General features: G+C 37.9%; 1 protein-coding gene across 3 annotated transcripts; it reads right to left on the bottom strand.

Annotated features, from left to right (window-relative positions):
* Positions 1–226: 226 nt before the first annotated feature.
* LOC121322144 (signal transducer and activator of transcription 4-like) lies at positions 227–25,160 on the bottom strand. 3 transcript variants are annotated; one of them, XM_041261685.1, is made up of 25 exons: positions 25,042–25,160; positions 24,391–24,445; positions 23,111–23,239; positions 21,619–21,754; positions 11,945–12,043; positions 10,624–10,716; positions 10,223–10,301; positions 9,996–10,081; positions 9,327–9,478; positions 8,759–8,917; positions 8,292–8,384; positions 7,668–7,727; positions 7,101–7,121; positions 6,262–6,355; positions 6,126–6,170; positions 5,556–5,639; positions 5,047–5,145; positions 4,160–4,295; positions 3,655–3,707; positions 2,591–2,685; positions 2,169–2,305; positions 1,635–1,826; positions 1,335–1,377; positions 1,135–1,243; positions 227–356 (listed from the first exon to the last, which is right to left on the bottom strand). In XM_041261685.1, exons 1-25 carry the CDS (start codon positions 25,142–25,144, stop codon positions 333–335), a joined length of 2,376 nt encoding a protein of 791 aa, XP_041117619.1. In that variant the 5' UTR covers positions 25,145–25,160; the 3' UTR covers positions 227–332. The 3 variants fall into 3 exon arrangements, with proteins under 3 accessions (XP_041117619.1, XP_041117621.1, XP_041117622.1); XM_041261687.1 differs by lacking the exon at positions 24,391–24,445 and having other exon boundaries at positions 25,042–25,130; XM_041261688.1 differs by lacking the exons at positions 24,391–24,445; positions 25,042–25,160 and having other exon boundaries at positions 21,619–21,693; positions 23,111–23,198.
* Between the last annotated feature and the right edge of the window lie 277 nt (positions 25,161–25,437).

Genomic DNA, 25,437 nt, shown 5'->3' with positions numbered 1-25,437 from the left:
TTCCCTAACGACACATGCTGTCAAATGAGGCAAAATGACCTAGGAAGTGTAAAGTGCAAACTGAGAACGTTCTGTAGACCTGTATGGCACCACGCTTCTTTCAAAACGGCAAACATGATGAGATCCGCAATGGACAGTAAATGGAAATGAAAACTAGCTATCATCGTTTGAATTATTTTAATTAGCTCAAAGAAAAAAAAACTATTAAGTAATTTCAAGCATGAAATGAGATGTTAGATTTGTTTTAATCTTTTGTTTTCAGAGCTTGTAACAGAAAAGGTTTAAGTGCATATGGTTGAAGAGATTGTCTTTACTTCCTCAGATAGTCCAAATTACTCTGAATAGGGAGAACTCATCTGAAAAAAAAAAAAAAAAAAAAAAAAAAATATATATATATATGAAGATATATAGTATAATCTAGCGTTACCTGTATACTATAGTATATATATATATATAGATATATAGATATAATTTATTTAGCATTAAACACCACCTAGTGGCAGACAGACGAATTTTTCAAAAGTTTGTAAAAATTCTGCATTTCTGAACAGGTTGTGTAACATTACTACTTGGCCCGCCAGATCTAATTTACCGTACATGGCGTCCAAGTTCAAGTATTTAATAAAAACTACTAATGTTGATAGGATGTTAATACTTTGATTATGAAGCTTAAACTAAGAGAATTCACACTTGGCAAGCACAGTGGGTTCTTTATTAGAAATAATTAAGCGCTATAAACAAGTGATCATACTAATATATATAGCCTATATACAAAAATATATATCTAATGAGTAGATATATATAATACAATCACGATGGCATAACGATATATAGAATTCGATATAGTAGTAGGGATCTTAGATATATAATATATATAATATATATATATATATATATATATATATATATATATTATATACACAGTATCTCAAATAGAATATGGTTATATTAACTGTTAAACTGTTAACATTTTATTTGTATTTATTTTTTTAACCATAAATACATAAGCTCCCTTTACAGGATGCTTAGAAATGTACTTGTGGTTACTCTAAATATGTTGTAGTTAGACCTAGGCCACAGTGTAATTATTTGGCATATGTGTAACTTATTGTTTGTTAAAACTGAAGGACATACAGCGGTCTCAATTTCCACAGGACTGAGTTTCTGTGTGAGTTCATCAAACATCCCGGGAGACATGGGCAGAAGGTCGAGTGAGGAGAATGAGGCAGTTGAAGGATTTGTACTGAAACAATACAAGAAGCACAATGTTATGTTAAAAGGACCTTACGGTTTTTTGTTAATAAAATAGTTGATAAAATGTTTTAGTTACTTACAACTGGGAGACAGGGATGAAAACTGATGGAATATACTGTGATTCTGTAAAGAACAAATAGAAGTACAAAAATATAATTCATCAGTTTTTGGTAGCTGTCTTTGAGAATTAACGTTGGTGTTAAAATCATCACATACTGTATGCCTAGTATTTACCACAGTATATTTTGATTCAACAGGTTGTGGGTTGTGGCTCATTGGGAAGTGGCTACCAAAGTACATGGTAGACAATAATAATAATAATAATAATAATAATAATAATAATAATAATAATAATAATAATAATAATAATAACAACCTACCTGTACTTGGCTGACTGTTGTAATGTTTTCCAAAAGCATCATCTTTTGGGATGCCTGGGTAGAGTAACTTTAGCGGGTTCTCTGGAACATTTCTATCAACTATCACTTTGTAGTCTCTGATAATGTCAGCGAAAGGCAGTGCAGTCAGACGACTCTTGGTGTAAGGCTCCACTGAGTTAAACTTCACTTCTCCTACAACACAGAACAAGCCAGCGGTCAATGTCACGCACATGTAGAATGGTGTGTTACCCGGTAAATATGAAGCCACTCCCTCTCTGAACTACCTATAACAGAACCAGGCCTAGAGAATCGTACAATCACAGGTGTACCTATTCTGGAAACAAAAGTAATAGTTTAAACATAATTCCATTTCATTGTCAAGACATTTTTCGTTGGTTGCTTTGGTCATCTAACTTGCACTGCACCGATAACGCAGAATTAAGGAACAGCAACAATTATTACAGGAATGCAAATACCCGTCTTCAGCATAAAATGAACTGTATCCCCTTCTCATAACACAAAAACCGTGCTTACCGCTCTCCGACTGATCCACCCACGTGAAGGTGATTCCTCCTAAGTGGCTCTCGCTGAATCTCAACAGGAAGGTCCCAGGCTCCTTCTCTTTCAGCAAGGCACGCTCAGTCTCCTTGCTCACAAACCCCATGATATATCTGAAGAGGCAGTTATCAAATTCATTCACACTGGGCTTTGATTTACAAAAACAACTAAAAGTTCTTGGATGTTATGAAACTATGTATCTGATCAAAAAGATCTGCAGTGTCATATATATATATATATATATATATATATATATATATATATATATATATATATATATATATATATATATATATATATATATATATGGGGGGGGGACTCTGATGATGGACATTGTAAGAGAAAAACATTTATCTACCTAAAATGTTGATAAAAACAATATTTAAACCAATACTTACCCATCTACCCAAAGAGGCAGGAGGTACTTCTTTATTAGTTCTAGTATTGAATCTAACCAGTGCCAGAAACTGAAAGGCTTCCCAGGTATGTTTTCCTGCATTGGAAAAGGTGTGGCAGTTAAACTTCAACAAATATAGCTGTCTTTCACTGCTTTTTATTGCAGCTTATTTTTAAAGGCCAAAAACAGTATAGCCTGAGTTCATATTCAGGGTTTACCTTTACCTGTTATGAGTGTCTGCACATATTTAAGCACATTTTACACGACAACAAGTAGCCTTCTTAGGGAGGAACAAACATACTTTGAGACGGCCGGAGTGGGGGACGTCAAACCAGAAACAAGAACCAGGAAATAAACGACAGAGAGGTGGAGTTTGGTGGAGCTGAACGAATGGTCTCGCTCAGCATTTAATAGTGCACAGACAGATAGAAAATGAACGGTTGTAATACAAACAAAAACACAGGACACGGCACTGGTAGCCAAAATAAACAGACAAACAAAACGGACTAACACTAAACAAACACAGTGAGCTGATATTTTACTTATTATTACTGTTATTATTATTATTATCAATCCCCTTCTCCACTCACCGAACACACAAAACCGAGGCTTGATTGCTAATCAATCATTCAATTGGAGTCGCAGTACAACTGCACGTGAATTAATAAAGTGCAATTCCCCGTGCTCACATATTATTACATTTTACTTGCACGTGAAGTGCTATGCAATCCTCGTGCCTAAATACAAATATACATTTTAAACACTCATGTTACACAGACCCGTTTATATCCCATGTACCAATGACTATACACCAACATTAACACACAACACAAAATACACACAGGGGTGGGCACTTTGGCACAGTCCTATTTTTTTAAAAGCAGTTCAAAACAACTAATAATGCCAAATATGGAGTGTCTTATTAATATTATACACTGCACGTTTAACATTTCAAATTAAAAAAAAAAAAATAGCTGATTACTAGTTCTCCTTTACATAATAGTTCAATGATTATATAATCAAATATATAATAATAAATAAATATTATGCATTTTTATAGCTTACCTTACAGAACTTTGACCAGTGAACCTGGCACTCATTGCGGGAAATGTGTTGACCTAAAAAATATACAGTCAACATATCCATTCGAAATATATTTCTGTACCCTATGATATTGCGATGACCTCCAGTCTAGTATTCTCTTACAGAAACAGCACTTAAACATCTTACATTATAATTGTTAAGAAAATAACTTAAGTCTAAAAAATATATAAAAAGTCATACATAAGCAGTAATAAAATATGGATTTTATGTTTAATAAAGAGAGGACAGAGGGCTATGGTGAGAAATGTAAAAAGTGACCATCAATGGCTATAGTTGTCTTTGCTTGGTTTTACATTCTTCTGTTTTTACAGAATGTAACTTATTGTCATTACTACCTCCATGAATTTAACTGGGGTTTATGTATTTTTGGATATAAAAACAATACAAAATATTAGCTAACAACAAAACAAATATCACATGCATATAAGGCCACTATATGTAACAACATCACTCTACTTGTTCCTACCCAGGAGTTTCTCTCCTAGCATGCTGAGTTGTTCGTTATTGAGACCTCGTCCAACAAATGATGAAAACTGCCAGCTCAGCACTTCAGACAGCTGGCTCCAGGTGGCAGGGGGAGGGCTGGTGAAGAAAGACAGGTTCTGTGGGGAAAGAAATGTATACATGTGAAGACTTGAAAAGATGTGGTTTCTCTTACTCATGGTTGTACTGAATTTCAAAGGCAAGATTCCAGATATTGATGCATCTCTGCATGGTGTAGATGAAAGACGAATTGAAGTCTGTTACCCTTCTAATATTTAGAAGTGCAACTTTAAACCACCTGAGCTGCCTAGAACTCCGGCTTTACAGACGGCAGAGTTATGTGTTAAATGAAAAATATTTAAAAGAAGACTTCAGTAGTGAGTGGGAGATCACAGACAAGCAAGTATGTGCTGAATATGCAGTACACACACACACACACACACACACACACACACACACACCTCACACGCACACGCACACGCACACACAATCACACACACACACACACCCACACCCACACCTCACACCATTGAACTGAATCATTAGACTACCTACCATGCTGTGTTATTTTGCTTTTCTATGAGAATGTGCTGTGCTGTAGCTTTTCTATGTGCTTAACAATAAGTTATTTTACTATACAGCATGTCCAAAATTTTATTTTCACTTCAATTAAACTCTTCCATTTTAGCTTAGCCCAACCTCAATTAAAATATACTGACACCCACTTCAGGCCAAACTGTGCCCTTTTTTCCGCTGTTGTAAACAAATCCAGTTACTATGTATATCTAGTTTGAATTGCTAAAGTAGAGCCCTACATTGTAGTTTTTAAGGTGGGAAATGGTTTGCATTTTACTGTAGTAAAAATCCTACCTTAGGTTCGTCTGTCAATAGGTTGTACCATATAACAGAAGCCCAACCACCAGGAAGCTGACTCACATTGGAAATAACAACAACAGGCAAAGAGCTTGTCTGTAAAAGTACAAGATTACAGTTTAACATTTACTGGACGACACCTAGAAATGCATTTCATAAAAGTACAGATCAATCGACTTTGAGCCGTTAATGAAAGGTAGATAAAGAGCACATTGGGCTGGATTCTCAAAGCTGTTTACTCCAAATCGTCATCAGCGCAATTCTGTTTCTGAATGGAACCCCTACCCCCACCCCACCCCACAAATTAAACATCTAAAACAAACAGAAAACAACCTCAAACTTAATCGTAGTCTTTTTATTTCTGGTTTGGTAACTGTATTGGGTGCGTCTCTCCTTTCTGAAATACGATTGTGCTAATGATGAATTGGAGTGTATTGGGAATTTAGCCCACTATCTTTTTTATGAATTTAGTTACAAATACATATATATCAGATACTAGTCCATACCTCTAAGTCTATTGTTAATCCCTGTATAGAGAACTGAGCCTCAAAACTTATGGAATGAAGCTCTTCTGTGACGAATAGAGGGCCCTGTGAGGATATTGAAATGAATTAGTCACACTCAATTACAGTATCTAATAATGCCTTCAAATGCATAATGTTATCCTTATGTGTGTGAACCTAACAGTGGTAGATGTAGTATGATTTACAACTTCTTGACTATAACCAGATTGTAATGGTTTCGCCTTCAGCCCAATGTTACTGCAATTTATTTTTGCGACATAACCTCCAGTTGGAATAATCTACATCAAAAGCATTGATATGTGTATTAATTAAACATGGACTTTGAATTATACACATATTGCACACACCCATGTTGTTGTAAATGTTTAAAAAGTGAAATATGAACACAGTAAACCTACATTATAGAGAGTGCCTTAGTTAAAACATGATGCAGTTGAAAATGAATGGTATATATATATATATATACATACATTATATATATATATATATATATATATATATATATATATACACTAATAAAGATAAAGTGATAAACTCACTGCTTTTTCTCACCTCATTTCCCTTTGACCCATTCACGTATTTGCGTTCCTTGAGTTGCTAAATAAATATAATTTTAAAAAAGTACATTTAAATTCATTAATTTACTGAACAAGCATAGCAAAATTTCATAAAACAAACATCATGTTACCAGGTGCCGGAACTCCACAGACAAACATCCGTTGGAAAATTCTTCTACGTCCATCAGTTTTGTGGCTGTTCCTAATATGAAAAACTGACGACTCCTAAAAAAATATATTTTAAGAAGGAAAAAAACTCAAAAAAGGCTCTGAAACATTTAGAACGGAAGCTGAACAGAAAAACAACATTGCAGTGAAACGTAATGGAACTGTATGGAAGAAAAATAAGAAAAAATGTACAGTCTGTCATGCATAAACCTACAAAGTCACACAACCATAATACGGCACAGTGGCCATATTATAATGGCTCCCAAATTAGCACTTTTAATTCGGGAGCACTCCAAATGTATCATTTGAGAACACGAAGAAAAGGACAATTTCAGAGCTTTAATTTAGAAAGGAGTAAGACTAATTTAAACACAAATAACCCATGCACAGAAGACCGGGTAACAAGCAATTTACATTTTCTAAACTACATGTTGTACTCTTGAGTCTTCATTTGGAATTACCCAACCCAACTGAAATTACCCCACCCTCTCAGTTTTTCTGCATATTTTGCATCTAAAACAGATTAACACAAAGACAATCCCATCACAAAGAAAAGGCTGTTTAATTTTAAATTCTCAAGTAGTTCCTTTTTAGTTTTAATGAGGAAACATGAATAATTTGTGCAAAAGAATAATACTGTACTTGGAATATGGGCTTGACACTTGTTTTTATGGTGTTTTGTCTACCAGAAATAACATTCTAAGAAAAGAAAAATATAGTGGTACTTAAATATTAAATATATTATTTTGTCTTTTGTCACTAAAGGTTTAAAAAAGTAAGCTTATTTTAAAAGAATACTTACACTCTGCCTGCCTGAAGATCCCTAAAAAAATTAAAAATTATAAAATTAACTAGTAATTTACCTAGATACAACAGTAAAAATACCATCCAAAATTCATATATCTGACTAAAGATTGGATGTTGTTTTCAAAGACATGCCATTTTCAATGTAAGTGTTACATCATCTAGTCCGTGTGGTGCATATATTTGTATTTGCATTTATTTACAGTGGTAATGTTTATGTTGTTTCCTTCAGTTGAATGTTGTTATGTCAGTATAATCCATCCATCCATCCATTATCATAAACTGCTACTTTACAGTGTCACGGTGAGCCAGAGCCTAACCCGGCAGTATAATCCAAAAGGAAAGTTATAGTTCATGTCACAACTTGTATTTTAACAGGATAAAAACAACAGCCTGTTTATGAAGCATTTCTCAACCACCAGTTAGGGTTCATCTTGGACTACCTTAGCTAAGGGAACATTAGCTAGTGCAAGATTAGTGCCAATCAGGGTCTATGAAACCAGCTATTTGTCTTTATGCATGATAATTTGATTATGTATCGTTAACTTTTAATTCTTTAACGTACTTGTCAAATGTTGTCTTGACCTTCAGCTGATAGTTTACTTCTGGTAGTTTAACCAGCAACCTGTGCAGAAACAAAATAACAATTGTTTTGTATTTCAAACTGCTGTCTTGCTTGTGTTTCTTCATTCTGAAAAAAACACCCTAAGATTACAGGCATGATGTATTGCATTGTTCCCAATTCTGATGACCTTCTCCTAATTTACTTTAATCATTCATTGAAACTGAATTACCACATAGGTGTAAGGAGTTGTAAGTTGTACTAGAAGGCTTAAAACAAGGTATATCAATAACACATGTAGTGTAAATAGCATAAAAATGTAAGAATACCATGACCTACTTTGACAGCATACAGAATAGCAAATCATATCAAATGTCCATGCATACAGTAGGTTAATCAAAACTGAACACGTTATTCCCAAGATATAGCCTTTAAGGCATTTGCATGCCAAGTGTCATCATAATTGGATGAACATGGTGATACACATATTATTGGAATTCTTGGTCAAAAACTTGGACTGTTAACAATGCTTGACTCAAGAACCACAGCTGATTTTCACAAATTATCCTAACATATGCACATCAAGCAACTATTTGCCTAAACACAATCGGAAACTGCTCATTGTACCTGAGCTTGGTGGTGAACAGCACTCCAGTTTTAATCACAAGCGGCCTCTGAAGATGGGTTGGCATGCAGGGCTGCCTTTCGACCACAAATGAGCTAGTGTTGGAAAAAAAAATCAACTGTTAAACACTTCACTTACAAGACAACTAGGACATTATTAGATTTCATGGTTAATAGTAACAGTTAGGATTATTTATATAGATGTTGATTTTCAGTACACTTTTTACTCAATTGCTTATTTTATGGTTGCCACCTTTTGAAAGAGGTACATTTTTTAAAATATCCAAAAGACATCTCAGGATTGACAATTAATATTAAAATGGTCAAACAGCGTTCCCTCATTTTTTCACTTTCATTCACAGTTAGGCCAGTTTGGACATACGCTATACTATACTATAATGTGTAGCGTTGAACCCATTACAAATTCACTGCCATTCATATTTCACACATTTAAACCTATGCTACTATACCTTTTAATGAGGTGGTAGATCAATAATTTGACCCTTTCTTCCAGGTGAGGTTTTTCTAAGGGAATAGGGTCTCCATCATATGTTACTTTCATCACAAGCTCTTCCAACTTATCCAGCTGCCTTCTGACTTGAAATAAGCTCTGTGCTGTCAATGTAAACCTATTGGCAAGATGGAAAAAAATAAACTACGGTCTGTTCGTAATATGCAATGCTGTTACATGCCTTAATTAACACAGCTTTACGGTGTTCATTGTTCTTACACATATTATTTTAAATACAAATTATTAGGGATAAGGGGGCTTGTAAAGGTCAACAATGATTACTTCATATGCAACATACATGGGTTCCACAAAACCTCTGTACAATTTGTGAGGCCTGGGGCTAGTTCAGTGAGAGACCGAGTTCACTGAGTTGTTGCTTGAGGCAGTTCTTTGTTGGGAAGCTCACAGTGCCTTAGCCCTGGCTGTCTGGTTAAAGCCAGTGTCATTGTTTATCTAGAAATGATTTGTACAAACAAGACATTATTATTAAAACCCATTGGTAAAAGAATAAAAAGCCAGTCACGTACCAGTTCTGCAGCTGGTCGAGCCCTGTTAGAAGAGGCCCTCCAATGCAGGTGATCTGCTGCCGTCTCTTCCAGTCCATTAGCTCCTCATTCAGCGGCGTGTTCATTAGTGATTCAATTTCCTTTATGAGGTCTGTCATCTTACCAAGTGTTTCCTGAGGTGAGAAATTGGACACATTGGCTAAAATACTGGATAAGGACATCTGACATCTATTCTTTTTTTTTTCTTTTTTTAATTTAGTGTGTCCAATTATAATTTTTCCTCTGATTTTCTCTCAATTTAGAATGCCCAATTTCTCCTCACTGCAGCAATTGGCTCAGGAGACCTGACGGTCGGCATCCTCCGATCCCACGACCAAGCCAGCTTCCTTCGGTGTTATCCCTTCAAACATTTTCCATGGCAGGTTTGCACAGTGATTTTGCAGTTTACAATGCTCTCTTCACATGCCTTTAACCTGCTTTATCACAGTTAACCAAGTTTTTTTTTTAGAAGACACGCTTCATCATACTCCTGCGTGTTAGTGTGTTTTACCAAGCTTTCAATTTGCCATGTTTTTACAATCGTAATCTGCTGGAAACCTTTACAGGTCGTATTATTGCTGAGCACAAAATGTAGTTCTGTTGGAAAAAAAAAAGAAAAGCAAAAACGTGCTTCCTGTGTTCCATTCTAACCTTCCTCTTGTAGTCCAGTGTGTTCAGCATGTCCTGCAGTCTGACAACCTCCTGCCTCACATGGTCATTGTTCCTTTCAGCTGGGTCTGACAAAGGCAATACAATGACAAAACACAACAGTCCCAATGTTTAACTGAAGTGAAACTTTTAATATACAGAATACAGAATGACTGCATTATTAAAGCGTACGATCAGTAGCAGTAATGTAATAACCCAATAAAACCCACCTCTGGATTGTAGTGTTTTGAATCTGAAATCAAACTCGTCCTGCATGTCTTCCAAATATTTCACACCTTGTTCGATTATCTGTTTTATAGGTGAGGAGAAAAGGGCTCAGACTGATTATAAGATCTTTTATGTGTTACTTTGAATGCTAAATAGCTTCTTAACCTAAGAAACAGTGTACATCCAACAGTACATATAATAAGGATGCAATTCTGGTAAACACACAAGAAGGAAGCACAAACCTTAAAGCTTTATAGTCTATGTACAGCTTTGGCCAAAAGTTTTGCATCACCTACAATTTTAGGATTGAGACATAATAAAAAAAATGTAATCATGTAATAGAATAAATTACAAAATCATATCGCAAAAGTCTACCGGAAGCCGTAATAGTAGTATAGCTTACCAGCACACTGCTCCTTATCACAGCTACCCTGTTTTCCAAATTTCTTTGTCTTTCGAAAACAACCGAGTTCTGCATGGATGTCTCCAGTGGTCCCTGAAACAGAGTCAAGTAAAGAATGTGCGGTTGTTTTTTTTAATTTTTTTTTTCACACCTGTGAAATGTTTCATCATAATGCAATTCGTGTTTCTCCTACTAGGCATGGACACAGAGTGGGGTCTATCAAATGCAATGCACAAACGTAACTATGTGATGCCTCTGTGTGGCGTTTTGTGAAAACCCTAACTACAAGGTAGTGATCTGAGTGTGGTTGTGGGTCGATGCATTGCAGAATGTTTCTGTCATGTTTTACTTGTCATTTTAAAAGTAGACACACAAACTGAAACACACAGCAGCTTCACTTGTAAAGGTAAATATAACATTTAACCTGGCACAGGTTTTGCTCTAAAAGGTGAAGGTGGAACCTCCATAGTCCCTGTGGCAGGGTGATTGTCCTGCACAGGTGGGAATTAGTGTTGGTGTAATTTTACATGTGGAAATGGGTTTATTGTGTATCGTTTGAGAGTTGATTTGTGTGATTAAATTATTGTTTACAGACAGGCGCTCAATTGAGACTTGCTGCCTGCTAGGCTTAGTTGAGAGGAAGGGCAGCAAGTGGTTGGCTGTGCTGGTCCTCAATCAGCAGGTGGGCGGGTCTTGACCCAGTGTCTATCAGTTTAAAAACATCCGCTAGAGATGGATCTGGGCGACTGCAACGCCATGCTCCAGAGAGGAGCTGCGTATACTCAGAAGGAGAGGGTCTGCTCTGCAGGAATGACAGCTACGTAACCCTGAAACTGCAGGCCTTGCTTGTGAAGGCAATGCCCAGCCAAGGCTGTATGAAACAGCAGGAGTCATTGTATAAATACTGGCTCATCAGTAGGTTAGTTTAGGGGATAGTGATCCCAAGTAATGTCCAGCAAGGGTTATGTTGTGTAGCAGGTTCCTGGAGCAGGACACCTTGTTTATAAGGCCCTCGCTTGCCCTGTGTGGCATCTTTTGGTTGTAATTTTTGTACTGTGCTTTATTTTGCCTTTTGTACTGCTTGCTGTATGTTTCCTCTGGTCGTTACCATCGCTGGTAACGTCACATGATGCCTTTGCTTATTTACTTTTGTATTAACAAATCCTGCGTGCCTGTGCTGGCGTTTCAACTGCACCTCCCATGCCTCTCTGTATTGCCTAAGCAGCGGTTACCCACACACGTGACATGAGCACCCTGTCACAGTCCCCTGTAGCAACATGTCCTTTTGTTAATTCTGTAAATAGTGATGTCAATACAGTACCTGTTCCAACATACATGAAGTAGCAATTATCCTCCTCTCCTCTCTAAGGCAGTTCGATATAACTCCTGCCATGTGCAAAGGATTTGCTCTATATTTCACCTGGAAAACAAATAACACAAGTTTTCATAGCAAAACACCTGACAAGTCAATAAAACATTCCCTTATTTGCAGGGTTTTTAGTCTTACAGTAAAATATTAAGTTTTATGCGATGTGTAGACAGGTTGTTCCAACAGAAAGAGATGTATCTCTTTAACTATTAAAGTTGTATCTAAGATTAACTGTTTATGTTATTTATTTTAGCTGTTAGTAAGACAGTATTGAGCAGAGGACATTCATCTTTGAGTGATAAGATGGTTTAGACGGAGCCAAAGATGTGGCTGCCTACAGGCAGAGATGAAGAATGCACAGATATGTGGCTGCTGCAGAACCTGAGAGGATGAAGAATGCATTGTTCTGAGGCTGCTGCAAAATCTACTGATTTGCAGAGTCTGCAGGCATTGGCTCGCAAACCGCTGAGAATGTGGTTAAAGAGGACTGAATCAGGGGATGACCGATCGACAAAATGGTTATCTGCTGCTGAGATGGTGGCGGCTTTAGCTTTATCTAACTGAGAGCTAGACAATGTAGAATAAATATTGATCTGGGTCGTGACGGCGGTGTTAAACTTAATGTCGCGTTACTTCAGTGTGACATTGATATCATTACCGTTGAGTATTTATTTGGTAAAAGACCTGGATGTTATTGTTTAAACTATGTTTCCAGTTGGTGGTAACGGATATCGTCTAGTATTTGCTTGAATGTTTGGAGAGTTTGGTGCCTAATGGTAGAGGCTGAATGAGAACCGTTTTCATTTGCTGATGCTAAATTGTACTCAGGCTATGCTTGATGATTCCTTGCAGTGTGAGGCAGATTAGTGGGATAGACAGCAAGACAGGGGAAAAACTGCCAATAAACGATAGTGATATTGGATCCCACTAATGTATAATTTAATTGTGGATTGATGGGGAGAGTCTCTTGCATGTGCGATGAAAGTGAGGATTCAGTCTTGACTGAACGGATAGGAAGAATCCAGCTTTGAGCACAGATGACTGATAGCAGTTAAAACCTGTGGTGCAAGACAACCTTGTAGATCGAACACCTGCAATGGGACTGGGGCTGCTGCTGCGATGAGCTTGTGGAATCCGCTGATTCATGAAATCTCTGAATCGTAGAAATGAGGCATCTGTGAAAAGGGACGAGTCGTGGGGTGCTGAGATGTAGTCTTTGTAGAATAGTGAAAGCCCGTTCCAGTTTTGAATTAATAATGCACACATTTTTATGTTCTTCCTGGATTCTGCGGATATGCTTTTCCGGGCTTCCTGGCTTGATGCTGTAGAAAAGGAGTGAGGAGATGCAAAATGAAGGTTCTACCCTTGGGGATGATGTGAATTGCTTATCTGAAATGGCCCACTAAGGATAGCAGGTCCCGTTTTTCTGATAGAAATTAAGGATCCAAGGTTGCTGAGTGTAAGTTATGGATGATACATTATGAAAATATATTTAGTTCAAGAAAACTAGAAGTGTACAGGGTGGGAAAGTCCAGTACAAATAGCAATGTGAAGTCTGTTTCCGAAAATAAACTTGACAGAAACAAATTAGAGCTGTACTTGAAAATGTTCCCTTTCAGAAAAATATGGAAAATAGCTTTGAGAATCTAGCCCTTAATGTTGCAAAAGTATTAAAAGTTGAAGCCATATGTGGTCGCTGGACTTGATTTCTAACTACAGGCACGTGCTATGGGCCATTGAGGACGGCTGATGCCAGGTTGTAGGTAGGAACGCAGCTGTGTGGACCGGAAGTGTTGAACCGAGATGGCTGTGTATTAATTGAAGCAATTGAGATGGTGATGGGGTGAATGAGGGACTTCATGTCCTCGAAAATGTTGTTTATGAAGCTGAAGGGTGGGATCTGTTTCGGCTGTGTCTCCTGGTTGCTGTGCTGGTGTAGCAGGTACAATAAATATTGAACAACACCATACTATTGCTTCCAGTCGGGATGTTGTATTGTTTTCGTGCAGGGTTTTTAAAAGTTAGGCAAGTGGCCAATCCTTATAAAATAGCTGTTCTGACAGCAGAGCCTGCTGGCAGGGCATTTTGATCTACGCAATGCCAGGGCAGCGGGTCTGGTTGCTGGGTGAAGTCTGCATTAGAAGTAGACTGTAGTTTCTATCTGAGAAATGAATGAGATATTGTTGAGGATAATCCGGCACAGAGGTTTCCTGATCTGAATTGGAGTTGGTTCATGCTGAAAATTTTGCGCAGACAACGGTTCGCAGCATGTGCAAGAAAGCAAAACACTAGAGAAGGAGTGTGAGATTGGGGTTTAAATAGGAGGTTAATGATGACAGGCATTATTTAATTAAGCTGCCCAGCTACAACCCACCGAATTCTACCCTAAGGCTAACATAAAAACACATAATAGCACAACAGTTTACTAGCAATTGCAGTTTGAAAACTTCAGACCTCACATCAAAGCAAGTCATCAAGCTAGTCATTTCAATTTTGTTGTTAGAGAAGCATTAAAAATATAGCTTAAGTCACTCAATATAGGAAATTCAGTATTAAACGCCACATGTTGTAAAGCAGTTTAAAATCAGCTTGTAATGACACTTGTTTTGGAAAACATAATTTGTATATTAAGTTGTGACAAAATGGAATTTTGTAATGGTACATCTGACGTCTCATATGCAAATGTACCCACGGAAAATGGGAGCAGTAACATAAACCTTAAAATGTCAGTGTTTAGAAATTGTCAGGGATGGGGTTAAATTCCCCTACCTGCCTGGGTTCATTGTGTTCAGGTGGCTGGGGTTGATTAGATGATTAGTTTAATTAACGATCAATCAGCGCCCAGCCACCTGACATAAAAGGAGGCCTCTGCTTCTCATTTGGAAGGAGGGAGCTGAGGAAGCAAGCTGGTTTTTTGGTTGTTTTGAAAGTTTGAATCCAGTGAAGGCGTTGCCCAGCCTGGAAATTGTTATTTTTGTAAGTTTTGCTTTTTGTCTTTGTGTTTTAAATTGCTTTGTTTTGGCCCTTGTGCCCTTTCATTTTTGTGTTTATTTATAATAAAATAGTTATTTTTTTGAACTACAGACTGTCTCTGGGCCTCTATCCACTCGACAGCCTGCCACATTTGGTGTCAGAGTGGGATAGCGCCACCTAGAGGCTCAGACCAGTATTTATTTATTTATTTATTTGGAATTTTTGGGATCTTTTTTCTTTAACATGGGAAAGAAGAGCAGACAGCGGCAAAGGCAGGACAAGCAGCAGCTGAAGAAATGTAAGCTGCTGCAGCCACTGCCGGAGGACCCGGCCAGCCTACCTTCCCCTGGTGTTCCTGGTGCGGGAAGGAGGACCATCGTTGGCGGTTCTGCCCAGATGTGCCACCGGCAAACTGGTGTGGCCGGCGTGAGGAGGACGGCCACAACTGGGCAGGATGCCCCTACAACCAGGCCCAGGAGGAGGTGCAGTGTTCACCCCGGGCATCAGGGGCCACCCCACTACCTCCAGCATCACCACCTTCACCACCGTCCCAGGAGATCTGGGACTGGTTGATGCACCCTGAGGCAGACCTCGTCCATGATCTCCCCATAGTTATCAACACACTGTGGCGTCGAGATGGGGAGAGGTGGGAACAATGGAAGGAACAACACCACCCGGCGTCCTTCCCAGAGGTTGCCCTCATGGTGGTTAATTACTTGGCGGTAGACATGAGAGATGCCCTGGTCACTCCAATAAAGAGGGGTGAGCCGTCGCTCCCAGAGCCAGAGAGGGGTGAGGAGCCGCCGTCGCTCCCAGAGCCAGAGAGGGGTGAGGAGCCACCGTCGCTCCCAGAGCCAGAGAGGGAGGAGGAGGAGCCGCCGTCGTCCCGAGAGCCAGAGAGGGAGGAGGAGCCGCCGTCGCTCCCAGCCTTCGCTCCCAGAGGTAGCCTCTCCCAGTCCCCAGCCGCTCCCAGGGCCAGAGAGGGAGAGGGAGGAAGAGGAGGAGCCGCCGCTCCCAGAGCCCGAGAGGGAGGAGGAGGAGGAGTTGCCGCCGCTCCCAGAGCCCGAGAGGGAGGAGGAGGAGGAGTTGCCGCCGCTCCCAGAGGCCAGAGAGGGAGGAGGAGCCGCCGCTCCCAGAGCCGAGAAGGGAGGAGGAGGAGGAGCTGCCGCTCCCAGAGCCCAGAGGGGAGGAGCTATGGCCCAAGGATGCCTGCCTTGCACCGCTCAGGGATGACGCATCCGCATCGGCTGTGGTCGCCTGCTGCTCCGCATCGGCTGTGGTCGCCTGCTGCTCCGCATCGGCTGGGGCTGCTGGTGTCTCCTTTTTGTTTTTTAGGCCTCCCGAGGGTCCGCTGCCGCCGTCGCCGCCTCTGCCACGAGAGGGAGCCGGGCCGCCGTCGTCGCCATGCTACCTTGGAGATTCGGGGCCCCCTCAACCAAAGAAGTCTTGGGGGCTCCGACATCAACCCCGCCCACCACCACCCACCAAAACAGCCCACCCAAGGGACATAATTGGACTCTTGGGGGGGGAGGGGGGGAGTTGGCTGATTGCGGCTGGTGTACGTTGTACATGGGGGGAGGTATGTGGCAGAGCATAGCTCTGCTGTTTAGAAATTGGCAGGGATGGGGTTAAATTCCCCTACCTGCCTGGGTTCATTGTGTTCAGTTGGCTGGGGTTGATAAGATGATTAGTTTAACGATCAATCAGCGCCCAGCCACCTGACAAAAGGAGGCCTCTGCTTCTTATTTGGAAGGAGGGAGCTTTGGAAGCAAGTTGGTTTTTTGGTTGTTTTGAAAGTTTGAATCCAGTGAAGGCGTTGCCCAGCCTGGAAATTGTTATTTTTGTAAGTTTTGCTTTTTGTCTTTGTGTTTAAATTGCTTTGTTTTGGCCCTTGTGCCCTTTCATTTTTGTGTTTATAATAAAATAGTTATTTTTTTGAACTACAGACTGTCTCTGGGCCTCTATCCACTCACCAGCCTGCCACAGTCAGATAATGGTCTTAAAATTGGGATTTAAGTAGGAGGTTAAAACCCAGCCATAATTTAAATAATGCTGATCAAATCACACACACCACAGTTCAAAATGCATTTGTAGTTTCAAGATGTAAATGTTCTGTTGATGTTGTTCATTATGCAGATTTGCTAAATCAAGTACAATAAGCATTAGTTTGAATTAACAAGAAGAGGCTGTTTGGATTGCAGGACAAATACAAAACAAAAAACTAAAAGTGTAAAAGAAACTCCAGCTACGACCCACATAATGGAAGGGATTTCCCCACAGATTCAGGTCAATGTGTTCCTGGTTAACATGTGGGAGAACGTTCCTTCTTTAATAGAAATAAATACACAAACAGCTTTCACCAGAAAATGTCAGGTGACTCGTATTAACCACATGAACGTGGGTGGGGGGGGGTGGGTGTATAAACAACCATATCAAGGGAGCTCAGAAGGTTCTGCGCCTTTCAGCTTTCTATAGTAACAACACAAACACACTGGGCTAATGCCTTATCACTTTTTCATTATAAAGATATGTCTACAAGGGCTTTCATGTTTCATATCAAGTTCTACTCCCAAATGCCATTGTCTTTGCTTGTAGTATGCTGAACCTATGGTGACCAATAGGTTACATTTCCCCAAACTTTTCAATATGCATCCAGTAAAAGCAGATTTTTTTTCTCATTTCAGACAAATGGCTTGACCATTCCACTTCCTATACTTCTGTGAGGTTTCATTGGCTATCACTGATGCCAAAGTGGATTCCAGTGTACAAATCTGATAAAGGTCATGTCTGACAAACAACGCCCTCATATAAAGCAACAAAATAGCTCAACCTTTCTCCATGAAACAAAAGTGCTGGGGTAAATATAGAGATCTGTACCCAAAAGGTAACAGCAGTTACAAAGTACACAGAACAGGTAAACAATCTTAAAATGACTTTCTGCAGTGTTTTTTTTCTTCTTTTACACAATTTTCCCTTTTTTCAGTGAAATAAATGGAAACCATGTATTAAACTACAGTGATGGCAAATATTTTAACATAATGACCCCAATCACTAAGGTGTTAGCTATTGACGATATTTTAACATGAACTGAACAATAGCATCTTGTTATCTTGGTTTGAGAAGTGACCTGTTCAAATTCATAGGGGTTGGAGAATTAGACGGGCATGTGAATTAGTCAGGATAGAGGTGGAAGTTGGCCAATACTGGAAATTGAAAAAAAAAAAAGTTTATCCCAAACATCAAACCAGGGTTCTAGTTGAGTGCTCACCCAACTAAGCCACACCCACTTCCTGTTGCACATGAGGCTGCTTTTTTTGTTTTTGCTTTGTTGAAAATGAACACAAAAAATACAGCCATTCTTTCTTAATTCATCTCCCATACCTTGTACCAGGAACATGTTTTATTTAACTCCCAGTAACATTTAAAATGTTTTACATACATTATGAGGTCTATTTTAATGATCTAAACATTGACAAGTCTAAATAGTGCTGCTCTTTAACTTAAAGAGTTTCAATAAAGTGATCAGCAGTCAGAGCTGCCAAGTGCCTGTGCCCTGTTGGAAAACAACACACTCAATGCCCCTCCCATCCTCCCCATGCAAAACCTCTATATTCATACATGAATAAACAATAACAATAACATAACAAGTGAACTGTGAGAGTGTCACATGATTTCTTTTAGCTGGGGCCACCAATTCTTGTGTTTTTATAAACGACTTCACTTGTATAATGAAGAGGGCCTTGCTTAAATGTAAGCATTGTGTGGTAGGTTTTCATTCACATGGATAATTCTTTAGAATTCAGAAGTGGTAAATAGCAATGCGACAGAATCAGAATGATTCTTGGTGGTAAGTCTCCCTCACGACCAGTGAGGTCGCTAAGTACAGGGAACACAGTGCCCTGGACTGGACAAACTGACAATTCATTCCCAGGGTTAAAAGGAAGTTAGTCATCTAGAAAGGGGGCGGAGCTCCAGTGCACAAACTCTTCGAACCGGAAGGGAAACGATGCGGCAGCCACGGATTGGAGGAGCAGCTGCAATCATTTACCAAGGAGTCACAAGTGACGGTACAAATAGGGGACGGAGCGATGTGATCTGTTCCTTTGTTTATGGTTAAGGAAGCGACCCAGAAGGTCATGTGTTAAAAATATCGTACATGAGTGTTTTGTTTGTTTTGTCTTGTCTCTAATTGTTACTTGTTGTTATTAGTAGATGCTAATGTGTTCCAGAGCTGTTGTCAGAGGCCAGCACAAACCCCAACATCACGACACCTGTGTCACAATAATAATTGTATTAGCACCACGAGCACTGCAGCACGCACCCAGGATTGGTGACCATGTTTGTCTATTGTGTGTGTAACTGGACTGTGTTTATTATTTGGGGCTGCAAACCCTTTATTTTAAACAGTGCAATACACATTGCTGTGTACTGTCTGGGATTATTGTTTGAGGTCACCAGACCTGAATTACAACATTAACGCCTTTCTAATTTGATTACTGTCTTGTCTCCTGATTAAGCACCACATCAGTTCTACACCTGTACACTGTTAACCACTTTGTCACAACCATTTAGTTGCTGAAGGAACTTTATTATCTCCAAGTGGGAATACACAGTGCATCTGATCTAAATGTATAGTATAACCTATATAAATGTTTCACATAGTAAAAGCTCAGTGAAGTATAATAAAGCATAATGACAACATAGTAAAGTATAGGTTAGCACTGTAAAGCCCGTATCATTAGATTGGTTTCACGGAAAACAAAGAAGAAAAACACAGGCCTGTACCCCCTGTTGTGCAAAAACATTTCTGCACACTTTGTACTTTTTGTTTGAACAGGATGTTTGAAACCACATTTTTCCATCCTCTCAAACAGTTTGGTTCTACAGAATTCTTTAAAAAACAAAACATGATTCTCAAAGGTCAAATTAATCCATCAACTTTCAAGAGGGGAACTTTTTAAAGCCTTTAATCAATAAGCCCTAGTCACAAAGCTTTAACTTGTGAGAACCAATTCTAGGATTTGTATTTATAAAAACTCAAAAATGCATAGAGGTTTTAAAAGAGATCTGTTCTATCTGCTTTTTGTTGTTTTGATGTATCTGATGTAATTATATTTACAATTGCTATGAACAGTGCTTTGAGATGTTCTACAGGAAAAGCACAAAATAAACATAAAATTGATTGATTGATTGATTGATTGATTGATATCAATGGTGGCAATGTTAAAATGAGAACACAAATCCTTAAAGTACAAAAATATTCACTGTTAATATTTTAAAACTAGAAATAAACTAAGAACTAATAACTGCCTCTATCTACACTGCCCTGCAAGTATTCAGAAGCAAACTTTTGGAAAATAACTGAAAAAGATGTTGTTTAAGTCAGTATTTATTGATCTCTCAGGTACGTAAATATTTTTTAAGAATATGTCTAGGATAAATGTGTGTCACACAGCAATTTGCTTAAACAGGTTTGTTCTTTCTTCAACAAATTAATGAGTCACAGACACCTTATAAAGTGAAAGATCAAAAAGGTGGTTTTGGCTATTACAGTGAGGCAGATTTCTTAGAAGACTCTTTCTCTAGCATTCTAGAGGCATATGTAACAAAATGTGGGGCAATAAAAGTAAAACTGTAAGTCACATAACTGGAAACACAAATTCAGAGTCTCATAATCACTGTTGTTTAAGTTTGTTTATCATTTGACAACATTTGCCCTATTGCTGTAAAAGTAAAACAACATTCATCAAACATAATCAGAATTTAGTAAAACCTCTGAAGAAGCACTGTAATTCTCAGGCCAGGGAATTTTTAAAACTGCAGATGTTAGATAAATTAGATTGACTGGGTTTAAACAAAGTATTTCCACAATCTGCTAAATGTTGTTATCATTTTGTAAAATATGTGACATTTTAGCCTGGTATTACCTTCACGCTGAGTTGCTAAGTGTACAGCATGGGCTTTTTAATTGTTTATAGGAAGCTCAGAAATAAGTGTCTTCTTGCATTGCATTGTCGCATAACACTGTGTTTGTAAAATGGAATAAAAACAGTCTGCTGAAAATACCAGCCCGTTGTTTCAGCTCTAATCTTGAACTTGCTTTACTTAAGGAAACACTTCAGCTGCAACTTTTAGAAGCTGAGAACAATTAAAAAGGTTAAGTATAGTATTAGTTCAATTGAGGGTCTAGTTAAGTAACTGAGAGCTCAGTTGGAATGAAAACCAGAAGACACATGCAGTCCCAGGAACAGGGTTGTGAAGCCCTACTTTAGCCACTATCACAAGCCCATTCAACCTTCAACCCTTCCTTATGTATTTTTCTATATATGTTTTCTATTTTTCATTAAATGGAATTGTGTGACGTATACTCTGCATTTCCCTTATAAATAAACAATACAATTTAATCTGAAGACACTGAATAAAACTTTTTGAAACACGTGTCTGCTGTATGTCATTTTGGAGGAAAGCATTTTGTTTGAAATTGTATTCTGCTTGTAGCAGTTGTGATTCCACACTCACAACTACAGGGTTGATAACTAGAGTGTATATAATAAAGGAGTGACTGGCCTGCCCTTACTTTAGATTATCCTATTTGATAGTCAGAAATGGACAGTACAGTACGTTGTTTAATAAGGCAGGATGGAGAGACTTACTTCAATCTGCTGTTTGATTCTTTTCAGGTTGTGTCTCTGGAGAAACATCTTCTGCTGGGAACACTGCTCTTCCAGCTGTGACAATAGATTGTGAAAGAGGACAGTGGCCATTGACTCACTGTTTGAAGCAGCATCCCTGTTTAAAAATACATATATTCCCATGTGCACATGAAAAAAATACATATGTTCATTTAACATATCAGATGTCACCCCCCCACCCCCCACTATAAAACAAAAGTCTTTATCTAAGTCTAAGTCTTCAGCAAGGATTTTACTAATTTCTTTTTCGTATTTCTACACAGAGGTTTTATTTATTAGCATAATTTTACTGCCTTCAGAGTGTCATGTGAAAGAAAGCTGTAATACAGCAAGGGCACTTAAATGAATTTCTGGAATTCCTTGTGGTGGGTATTACTGTTGTCCTCCCACTGTTTACATTTGTATTCATGGATATGTGAGGGTAACTTACGGTTATATTTGACTCTGCCTGTCTGCTTTTTCTGTTTCACTATTAGAGTTTTTTTTTTTCCCTGTATTTTAAAAAAAAAAAAAATTAAGTGGGAGATGTATTTAGCATTTTAGATTTGCTTCTGTTTTGGGTGTTGGCTTTGCTGATGATTCTGGTGTGGGTGATCAATTCCCAGCAGTCTCCGCCTAACGTGTCAGGAAAAGCAGAGGTAAGATCCCTGTGACGACGCAAACGTAAGCTTAACTTGATTTAAACCAGGAAGAAGCCCATTGAGATGGATCATCCCATTTTCAAGGGAGTTCAGGGAAGATCACAGAAAGAGATGGGAGCATATTCATATGTTGCTTACATATTATTACAAACACATAAACAGGTACAAAACAAAACATTTTGCTTAAAAAAATGTGCCTGGGTATCCAAATATAAAGAAAGAAAGAAACGAAAGAACGAAAGAAAGAAAGAAAGAAAGAAAGAAAGAAAGAAAAAAAGAAAGAAAGAAAGGGATGAAAGAAAGAAGAAAACCACTGTGACACTTGTGAACACCTCGATCTATTAAAAGACTTTCCATAACTAGTGTACCTTTTTTGACTTGTAATCACATTGAAATATTGCTTTGATATGTACATATATATATATATATATATATATATATATATATATATATATATATATATAATATATATATATATATATATATATATATATATATATATATATACACATACAATATATCTGTATATACACATATATACTACCTTTTGAAATATCGTGTGTGTACATATATTACACATATATACTGTCTCCTTTTGAAATATATACAAATTATGAAGCTGCCTCATCAGTAAGGTGGTCCTCCAAATATTATTGCCAATAAATTTCATGGAGGAACACCATGTTCTCACAGTGACAATGTGTATGACTTAGGCTGCCTGTACAAGTTATTATAGGAACCAGATAAAGCATGGTTTTCCACAGTGCAAACCTTAAATGTCAATCTAAAAATGCAAAAAGAACTACTCATACCAGTCCTGATTTTCAATCCAGTCTGCCAGAAACTGTCGAATTTCCATGGGGAAGTTGTCATCATAAAAATGGTCCACCTGCTCCAAAAACTTAATTTCTAAGTGCTGGACTTCCTTCCATTGAGCCATGCTGCGGAAAAAGAAAAAAACAAACAAACTGTTACACCAAAGAAAATTGATTGAGACTTAGGAAATTAAGCTTCAAACATACTACAGCTGACATCTTTGAAATAAAATGTTGACCCTTTATCTTTCAACTACAGTGTTCATCTGCAGTTTACAATGATCTACTGCATTGCCAAAATAATCTACACTGTGCTGTCTGTTATTTACTCATAGAAAATACATTTTCCAAACTACAACAAAATAAATCCTATATATATAACCAACTAAACTTGTGCTGCTTTTCTTGTAACTGATTATAATTTGAATATAGACTTTTAAGGTGTAACTCCAGGAGTTGACAACTTTCTATATTTTAATTTCTCAAAGCCCAGTGCCTGAAATGGACATCATTCCATAGTGAAAATGTAAATCACCAGAAGGACATTTTGAACTGGACTAAATTAATGTAAACTTTAAGATGAAATGCTACAGTATAAATTTACCAGTTTAAGAGTTTAGTTAATAAGTGGCAGGCAAATTTGTTCACAATGAAAAGATTCAAAGGGCCAGCTGGCAGGAAGCAAAACTCTTAAGACTGACAACTTTACCAAAACAGGGAGAGGTTCAGACTGCACTAAAACTTTTTTCTTGATAGTCATGTGTTTTGCTAGAAATACTTATTAAAAACTGATTATGGATTATGAAGAATCATGGCATACATAAGCAAATATTAACAAACACAAACAGTTCATTACAGGCATATGATATGGCTGCATACTAATGATATATTTTACATACTGTAGGATTCTAAGGTAACAAGTATCTTCAATATGTAAACACCATTTTTATAACTCTAGGAATATATCTTTATGGATCTAGCTGGGTTCTAATAAACATTAATCTGCAAAGGAGTTAATTTAGCAATTTTACATGGAGAGTTTTTCAAATCCCCTGCACAATCTGTAAAGCCATATACAATATTTTTGTAAACCTTACAATGACCCTGAGAATGAAAATGCATCATGTCAGGTTAAACAACGTCTTGTAATTTGCCCAAACATCAACATTTTTTTAACAAAACTTTCAAGAAGCACTGTAACGTCCTTCGGGTCTAGAATAACACGTTTTTATCCATGTGTTTAAAAAAAGCAAAATGTCTGTATGTTTCTGAAGTACTTTATAGTGTTCCACAGAGTGTACTGAATAAAGGGACACCACTTCCAAGATGCTACTGTAAAAAAAAAAAAAAAAAAAAGATTTTTAGTGAATGTTTATAGGAAGAGTCCTAAACAAATTGATTGCACATGTACCGAAATATGACAAAGTACCACCTGCTGACATTACACCACACCGTGCTTGGTAGGTACGTGTGGTCTGACCACTTAGCACAAGTTACCAAAATACAATTTACTGATGATTAGCGACAAATACAACATATTTTATTATGTTTGGAAATCTACAGATCACTATAGATTGCATTATTGTTTTCAAACACGCAAGATATAATGATTTTTTTCAGAAAGAAAGGGAAACATTTGCATGGGTGCAAAAGCTTAGACAAATCGGTGAGACTAACTCATTATTATCGGTATTGACTGCTGGTATACTCTGGTTATCATCACTTATCATCAGTAGACTATTTTTTATGCTTTTGCGAAGTGCAATAATTCATTTCGACAGTAATATTCATACTATTAAATAGTACTGTACCAAAATGAATACCCACAGCGTCTTAAATAATAATAATAATAATAATAATAATAATAATAATAATAATAATAAATAATAATAATAACCACAAGGCTATAGTGTAAAATCTGCACTTACCTGGTGTTCTTTTAGTTACCCTTGGATTCGGGAAGTCGCGTGTATTAAATTCTTTCCTATATCTAAGTAAACCTGTTTCTACTTTTTCTCCTGTACAGCTCATTCGTTTTCGTCACTGCCTGCATTTACGTTTTTATACTTGGAAAGAGCACGCCCCCTCGCAGACATAATGTAACAGTTCTTTAGACTACCTACCCCCGCTGAAAAAAAAAAAAAAAAAAAAAAAAAAAAAAGAAAAAAGAAGACATGACGACTTTGAAAGGCAAATTTCACTGATGTCAGTATCATCCACCCTAGAATTGAGGTACACTTGAAGAACATTGTTCTGCTTTTACATCACGTGTAGTTAATACATTTCTTCTGTGCAATTCGAGGACTAATATAAAATCTTACAGT

The sequence above is a fragment of the Polyodon spathula genome, chromosome 10 (genome assembly GCF_017654505.1).
Source record: "Polyodon spathula isolate WHYD16114869_AA chromosome 10, ASM1765450v1, whole genome shotgun sequence".
Taxonomy (NCBI): domain Eukaryota; kingdom Metazoa; phylum Chordata; class Actinopteri; order Acipenseriformes; family Polyodontidae; genus Polyodon; species Polyodon spathula.
Note: the sequence above shows the minus strand (reverse complement) of the source record. Positions and strands in the feature narration are given on the sequence as shown.

Bases quoted from the DNA above. Each gene is read 5' to 3' on its own strand.
- LOC121322144 (XM_041261685.1), bottom strand. From the start codon at position 25,144: ATGAGCTGTACAGGAGAAAAAGTAGAAACAGGTTTACTTAGATATAGG. The intron at 21,755-23,110 runs GTATGAGTAGTT...ATTTTTAAACAG, and splicing joins TGGATTGAAAATCAGGACTG to GGATGCTGCTTCAAACAGTG. The intron at 2,306-2,590 runs GTAAGTATTGGT...CTGCCTCTTCAG, and splicing joins CTGCCTCTTTGGGTAGATGG to ATATATCATGGGGTTTGTGA.